At 37.4% G+C, this 8,012-nt stretch overlaps 1 protein-coding gene across 1 annotated transcript in view; it reads left to right on the top strand.

Moving 5' to 3' along the window:
* The first annotated feature begins 446 nt into the window (after positions 1–446).
* Aamdc (adipogenesis associated Mth938 domain containing) overlaps positions 447–8,012 on the top strand; it is a 19,407-nt gene continuing 11,841 nt past the window's right edge. The window contains exon 1 of the mRNA XM_048787877.1: positions 447–456. Coding sequence (XP_048643834.1) covers positions 447–456 — 10 coding nt within the window. The remainder of the gene's footprint in view (positions 457–8,012) is intronic.

Genomic DNA, 8,012 nt, shown 5'->3' with positions numbered 1-8,012 from the left:
ATCTCAAATGGGAGTTAAAACACAAGAGTCTGAAGCCAGGTGTGGTGATACACACCTGTAATCCCAGCAGTTTAGAAGGCTGTGACAGGAGGATCACAAGTTCAACGCCAGCTTCAATGACTTAGCAAGGTCCTAAACAAATTAGTGAGACCCTATCTCAAAATATGAAATCAAGTGGGGGCTGGGATATAGCTCAGTTGATTGAGTGCTTGCCTCACATGTGCAAGGCCTTGGGTTCAATGCCCAGCACTGCCCCCTCCAAAAAAAAAAAATATATATATATATATATATATGTGTGTGTGTGTGTATGTATACATACACACACACACACATGTACATAAATAAATAAATTAAAAAGTGGCTGGGGATGTAGCTCAGTGATAAATTGCCCCTGAGTTAGATCCCCAGTCCCCCACACCCCATATGTAAGGCTCTGAGAATGGGAAATGCCCCAAGGTAACTTCAATATCAGTTCACCATTTTTATTCAGCCTTTAGGAATTTCCCTTTCTTTTTATAAGTTCAGCTATGCATGTTTATTTTTATTTTATTTTTTTTAAAGAGAGAGTGAGAGTGAGAGAGAGAGAGAATTTTTTAATATTTATTTTTTAGTTTTCAGCGGACACAACATCTTTGTTTGTATGTGGTGCTAAGGATCGAACCCAGGGCCACACGCACGCATGCCCGGCGAGCACGCTACCGCTTGAGCCACATCCCCAGCCCAGCATGTTTATTTTTATCCAGCATTTGAAGGCATTTTGTTTAAAGGACTTTCTTAGGTTGTATACTCTATCATATTGTTTTGAAGAATAACAGTTATCCCTAATCAGTTAACAAAAAATCCCCAGCATATATGCTCTCTTTATTTTTTGATTGTGAACTACAATCCCTTATTGATTGGATATTGACAACTAGTTGTTGGTTAGTTACACCATGGATCATAAAGGAAGGAATACTCTGAATTGGTAAAAAACACTGAAAAGGCATATTAGATATAGCAAGGATGAAATGAGAGAAGACTGGGGTCTGGGTGTGGTAGCTCAGCAGTACAGTGCTTGCCTAGCTTGCTCAAGGCGCTGGGTTCATTTCCTGGAACCCCCCTACCCACCCCAAAAAAGAATTGGAATGACGGAAGAATGAGGAATAATCAGACTTGGGACCTACTTGAACCAGATGGCTCCATTGGAGTATTTGAAAAGTGAAACTAGAGAGGTACAAGAGTAGGTAGTATATGGTTGACAGAGGTCCTAGACATGGAGAGCTGAATTTATATTTTATATAGTAAACAAGTCATAGCCACCTTAGATTCTGTATTGGTCAGCATTCTCCAGAAAAACAGCATATTTACCATGAGGAATTGACTCACCCACAATCAACTGACTGTAAGTTGGAGACCCAGGAAAGCCAGTGGTATAATTCAGTCCAAATGGAAGGCCTGAGAACCAGGGGAACTGATGGTTTAAATCCCAGTCCAAGGGCAGGAGAAGGAGAGATGAGCTATCCCAGCTACAGAGGGGAGGCAGAAGGCTGGGGCTATAGCTCAGTGGTGGAACATTTGCTTAGTATGCCCAAGGCCCTGGGTTCAATTCCCAGTATTGAAAGAAAAAAAAAAAAGTTAAAAGGAGGCAATGTCTCTCTTCTCTGCTTCTGGTTTTATTTATGTCCTCAATAGACTGGATGATACATACCCACATTGGGGATGGCAGTCTGCTTTACCAAATTCACCAGTTCGAGGTTAATCTTATCCAGAAACAACATCACAGATACCCCCAGATCTATTTAACCTGGGTACATTGTGGCCTAGTCAATTTGGACATAAAATTTAACATCATAGATACTTATATGGGAAAGTGATATGTTCCAAAAAGGTAATCTAGACTATAGTATAACAATTTATGAGTATGCCACATTGGAGGGATTTGTTTCCCCTCTAAAATAGATATAATGCTGTATAGTTTATTTTTCCCCATATAAGATAATAGGAGTTAATTTTATCATAAACTCATTCTTTGTTTATGCAAATGTGTTTTATTTGGCTTTTGTGACCAAAATACCCAACAAGAAGAATTTAGAAGAGGGAAAGTTTATTTGGGGCTCACAGTTTTGGAGGTTTCCATAGATAGTCAATTCCATTGTTTTGGGCCGGGGGGTAAGGGCCAAGCAGAGGAAAGCTGGAAAACTCTGGTGGAGTCATGAAGGGGAGAGAGAGAGAGAGAGAGAGAGAGAGAGAGAGAGAGAGAGAGAGAGCGGAAGTGGCCACAGGGAAGGAGAAGAAGAAGAAAGAAAAATATTGAAAACCACAAAACTGTGAATGTTCCATTGATAATAGTAGGAAGGTTTACTATAGGTTCAGTTTCTTCCTTGTTAAATTTTACTCATCAGCAGGATACCCAAAATAAGGAATTCTCTATATAATTGAAGACAGAGTTGCTGAGAAAGATGAGGAAGGAAAAACTGAGATATTGAAGAGCAGAAGTACAACAGGATCAAAGGTATCTAAGGCTAAAGAGCTTTTATCTGTAAAATGAAGCTAATACCACCTACCTTAGAGTTGATCTAAGGATTAATTAATCTAAGGATTAGTTGATCTAAGGTAATAGGCATGTTGCAGGTACTCAATAAATGCAGCTGTTATTATTAAATTACTAGTAGCGTAAGTGTACCTGAGATAAATAATGTCAAAGCTGTTAAGAAGTTGAAAATAACTGGTTAAGTTGTTTTATTAGATTCGGAAGAGAGAATTCTAACATATATAAAAGTGTAAATGGTGGTACCACCAATGAGATAAGGCAAATTACAGGAAAGACAGGTGTGTTTGTATTTGGGGCAGGAGTTCAGTAGAGAAAATAATGAATCTTTTGGAGAATATTAAGTTTGAAACATCAGGGCATCTAGATGGAAAGATTTAGTAGGTTTATGGGCTGAGGCTGTAGCTCAGTGGTAGAGCACCTGCTGTGCACGTGTGAGGCACTGGGTTTGATCCTCAGCAACACATAAAAATAAATAAATAAAGATATTGTGTAAAAAAAAAAAAAAAAGATTTAGTAGAACTCAATGCCTCACACATGCAAGGCAGGTGCTCTACCACTGAGCTAGAGCCTCAGCCCATAAATCTACTAAATCTTTCTATCTAGATTCCCTGACATATTTGTGTGTGTGTGTGTATGTGTGTGTATATATATATATATCAAACTCCCAAAGCCATACCCCCAAAGACCACCTCTTCTAGCCACACCCTACCTGTCTTCAGTTAGCACTTGGTTAATCCCTGTCAGGGTCAAAACCCAATCATTTCTCCTCAGAACCTTCTTGCATTGTCTCACGCTTGAGCTTCTGGGGGACACCTCATATCTAAACCATAACACTGTGTAAAGTACTTAACATTTCTTTAGTGGCTGTAATGTCTTTAAAAGCTACGCCTTCAATAGCCCCAGTTTTACTTGCACTTTTCTGGCCAAACTGCAAAATTTTCAAATCTTTCTTCTGTTTTCTGCTCCTGAGTATCACAGTAAACTTGTCTAACAGCCACCAGTAATGTCTGTGCCACCACCTGAATGCTATGCTCCCTAGAAATTTCTTCCACCAGATTAATTGGTATATCATCTTTAAATTTGCAGAAGTCTCAGAACATTGGCAAAATGTAGACAACTTCTTTGCCAGAAGGTGACATGAATGGCCTCTACTCCAATTTTCAAAAGATTCTTCATGAGCTGGGATTGTGGCTCAGCGGTAGAGTGCTCGCCTAGCAAGAGCAAGGCTCTGGGTTCAATCCTCAGTACCACATAAAAATAAGTAAAATAGGGCTGGGATTGTAGCTCAGTGGTAGAGTACTCACCTCACATATGGAAGGCACTGTGTTTGATCCTCAGCACCACATAAAAATAAAATGAAGGTATTGTGTCCATCTGCAAATAAAAATAAATAAAAATAAATAAAAAAGAGGTACTATGTCCAACTACAACTAAAAAATAAAATAGATATTTAAAAAAAGTCCTCATTCTCCTCTGAAACCCCATGAGCCCAGTCTTTATTGTCCATTGTTGGGTTAGCATTCCGGTCTTCTGAGCACCTACCAGAATCACCCATTAAAGTCCACTTATAATAAGCTAAAGTTTTCCAGCTTGTGTCTCTAAATTTTTCAAAGTCACCTTCCCCACAAACTAGTTCCAAAGGTTTCTGAACCACTATTCACAGCATCTCAGTACCAAGTTGTGTTTTTTGTTAGCTTTTGTGTTGCTGTGACCAAAAGAGGAATAAAAGTTTATTTTGGTTCACAGTCTCAGAGGTTCAGTCTGTGATTGGCCTACTCCATAATCCTGGGCCCATGATGAGGCAGAAGGGCATGGAAGAGGAAGGCAGCTCAGGACATGGCAACCAAGAAGCAAAGAGCTCAAAATCTTTTTTTGTTTTGTTTTGTTTTTGTTTAGGGGAGAATAGTTACTGGGGACTGAACCTAGATGCACTTTACCAATGAGTCATATCCCCAGACCTTTTTATTTTGAGACAGGGTCTCACTAAGTTGCTTAAAGCCTTGCTAATTTGCTAAAGCTGGCCTCAAATTTGAAATCCTGAGTTGCTGGGATTGTAGGCATGTGTCATCACACCTGGCAAGACCATTTTTTAATAATACAGTTCCAATCTATCCCTTCAATTTCATCTCTTATATTTCATAACACTTCTGAGGACCAAAATATCCCATGCCAAATACTCATTCATTTCTAAACCTACTGTGATCCCTCATTCCTCAATACCTTCATTAAAATCATTTTCTGTACTTGAGATGAACTGTTTCTGCCTGTACCTCATGAAATCTTATTCTTATCCGTCATTTCCTAAACTTTTGCATTATCTTCTTCAGGAAGCATGGGCTTCCTGAAGTTTCTAATGTAAAATAGAAACTCAGTGTTGTTCTGAATTGAATTTTTCATTATGTAATTTAACAAATTTTTAATCCTTCATGACACCTGAGGAAGATTAATGTTATGATTCCTTTCATGTTAGTTTAAAAAGAGCGGTGGGAAGATTGTGTCATGACTACAGAAAGGAAATGTCAAGGAAATTTATTGTTTTAAACCATTGTCCTGAAATAACTAGTAAAAACTCCTCTAAAATTTCTACCAGCTATTAAGTGAATTATTCGACCCAAGTGCCTGGTCAAATATAGTTTTTCCAGGTCACACAATTAATGCTATTTGGAATGAAGATTTAAACCTAAATATTTCTTTTCTAAAGCCCTTACTTTTATTCTGTTACATACTGTTCTTTTTTTGTTTCTGTCCCATGGCAATGACTATCATCCTGGAGAAGAATTTTCTGTATGTAAAAATGGAGAGGCCATTCATTTATACATCCTTTTTGTTAGGCTGAAAGAGTTCAAGAAGGAAAGAAGAATACAAGTATGACATTAAAAGCAGACAAAACCAATTAGCAGCCACTGAAAGAAAACATGGAAACTTTACCTTAACTTTTTATTTTGGAAAATGTCAAACCTATAGAAGAGTGATAGTATGAGTAGTACAATAAATTGTCATGCTCTACTTAAATCCTCAAGTTGTTAACATTTTGCCATGTGTTTTCTCTCTCTAAGCACACACACCACATCTACCCTTCCAGTCATTTGAAAGTAAAAGGCAGATATCATGTATTTCACTAATTCTTTCCTAAAACAAGCCTAAAGTGCAACATAATTCTCTTTTGTTTTGCACAATTGATAAGGCTAGAAGTTCTTCTGCTTAGAACCATTCTGCTTAAGGAAAGATTGATGTGCTCTTCCTACCCCATTCTGCTTTTGTATTTTTATTTGGTTTTACTTTCATTTTCCTACTCATCTCCAGACCCAGTTTATGTGGAAAGCCTATTTTGAACTGCTCTACTTTTTTTTTTTAATATAGGGAAATTTTCAAACCTATATACCAAATCGGGGGGAAAAAAAACAGAATGAATAAGTTATATGCCATTAACCTAGATTTACAAGTTATCATTCTGCCACATTAACTTTATCTGTATTCTTCTGCCCCCACATAATTATTTTTGCTGTATTATCTGAAAGTTGAATATACTGTGTCACTTGAACCCTATTAAATACTTTAACATGTATCCATTAAGAACAAAGTCATGGGGCTGGGGTTGTGGCTCAGCAGTAGAGCGCTTGTCTAGCACATGCAAGGTGCTGGGTTCGATCCTCAGCACCACATAAAAAATAAATAAATAAATAAATAAAGGTATTGTGTCCAACTACAACTAAAAAAAAAAAAAAGAACAAAGGCATTCTTCCCTACATGATTATAACATCACACTCAGAAAACTCAAGATTGATACAATATTAAATAATATGAGCTCCATGCTCAAATTATAACAGTTGTCCCAGTAAAATCCAAAAATCCAAATGCTCTAAAATCTGAAACTGTTTGAGCACATGCTAAAATTTCAGAGCATTTTAGATTTTGCACTTTGTGATTAAAAACGTTCAACCTATGTGCAGTTTGAAGGTAGTGAACTTTTGGAAAAGATTTCTAGTCTCTTATTAAAGTATATATGTATACCACACATGTAATTTATTTTTTAGTACTGGGAATCAAACCCAGGGCCTTGTAAATGCTAGGCAAGAGCTCCAGGTGTAATTCTACCATTGAGCTACATCCCTAAGCCTTGAAAAATATTTCCATCATTTCATTTGTATAAAATTTATTTCCTTTGTACTCCTATGTATTTTATTTTCTGCATTTTAAAACATTACTTTGAGAAAGAAGCCAGAAGGGCCTGTTGTACAAATGCAAGTCACTGCCTTTGTAGAGGCAGAGAGATCATTGAAGAGGCTGTTAATTCAGACAAGCGGTAATGAGAATGTGACTCAGGCAGTGTCCACAGGGGACAGATTCCAGAGATCCTTTAACCTTCACTCACAGAATCTGCTTTTATCAGCAATACAGCCAGATAATGCTATAGCAACTACCCATTTGTGCTCCCTTAATTTTGGCAGAAGGAAATGCTTCTTTGAAAGTGTAATACTGGAATGTTTTCTTTTCAAATTTATATAGAGTACCCAAGCCATAAAGAATACCATCCTCTTGTTTAGCAGGCATAATGAGTAGTAACTAGACATTTTTCTACAATTAATATCCCCCCAAAATAGACAATAAACTTTTATAATCTCAGATCCATATGACAGAAAACCTCTTAGAATCAGACACTCAATAGGGGTGAGAGTCTTGAGGGTTTACCCTGAGGGATTGTAAGAAGCACAAAAGGAGCTGGAAGCAGGTTGAAGACTCTCAATAGCAGTCTGATGCTCCAATCCCAGGCCTCTGCACAAAACAGAGTAATCCCTGCCAATTCCTGGATACACTGGCCACTGCAGAGTTATCTTTCATTGCTCTGTACATGACATCCCAGCCTGCAGTATAGAAGCAGCAGCCAAATTCATCACTTGAGTTCCATTGATCCAGCAACTCTGATGAGCTGGGGCTGTCTCCAGTCTCTGAATCTCCTGAGGCTTATCGTTTTACACTTGCTTATGGCCTTTCACTTGATTTCTAGCAGTCAGTGGCCTTGCTTCGTGATATTAAAATGTGAGTCTGGGGATTCTGGTGCCACTCAAAGTAGGTGCTATTTTTCTTAAATGAAGAAACCATTCAATATTCCATGTAAATATAATTATTTTTAGAAAGTGAAAATTTCCACCTGTGATCTGCAATTTATTAAATGTTCACTGTGGTCATATCCCCAGGAAAAAAAATTGTTTCAGTTCTTCAAATCACATTTAGTCTGTTCAGTGTGGTTTTAGGATTGATCATGAAGCTCCAAAACTAAAAAGGGCATGTAATTCAATTCTATTATGGTCTTCAAAACCAGTTGTAAACATGTGAAAATATATCCCTTGTTTTGTTTTGCCTTTTAAGAGTTACTGGGGTTTTTTGTTTTGTTTGTTTTGTTCAGTACTAGGGATTGAACTCAGGGGTACTTTTTTTTTTCTTTTTTCTTTCTTTTTTTTTTTTTTTTTTTTTTTTTTTTTTT

The sequence above is a fragment of the Marmota marmota genome, unplaced genomic scaffold, assembly GCF_001458135.2.
Source record: "Marmota marmota marmota unplaced genomic scaffold, marMar, whole genome shotgun sequence".
NCBI classification, from domain to species: Eukaryota; Metazoa; Chordata; class Mammalia; order Rodentia; family Sciuridae; genus Marmota; species Marmota marmota.
The sequence above is the reverse complement of the archived record's forward strand: the minus strand, read 5'-3'. Positions and strand labels throughout refer to the sequence as shown.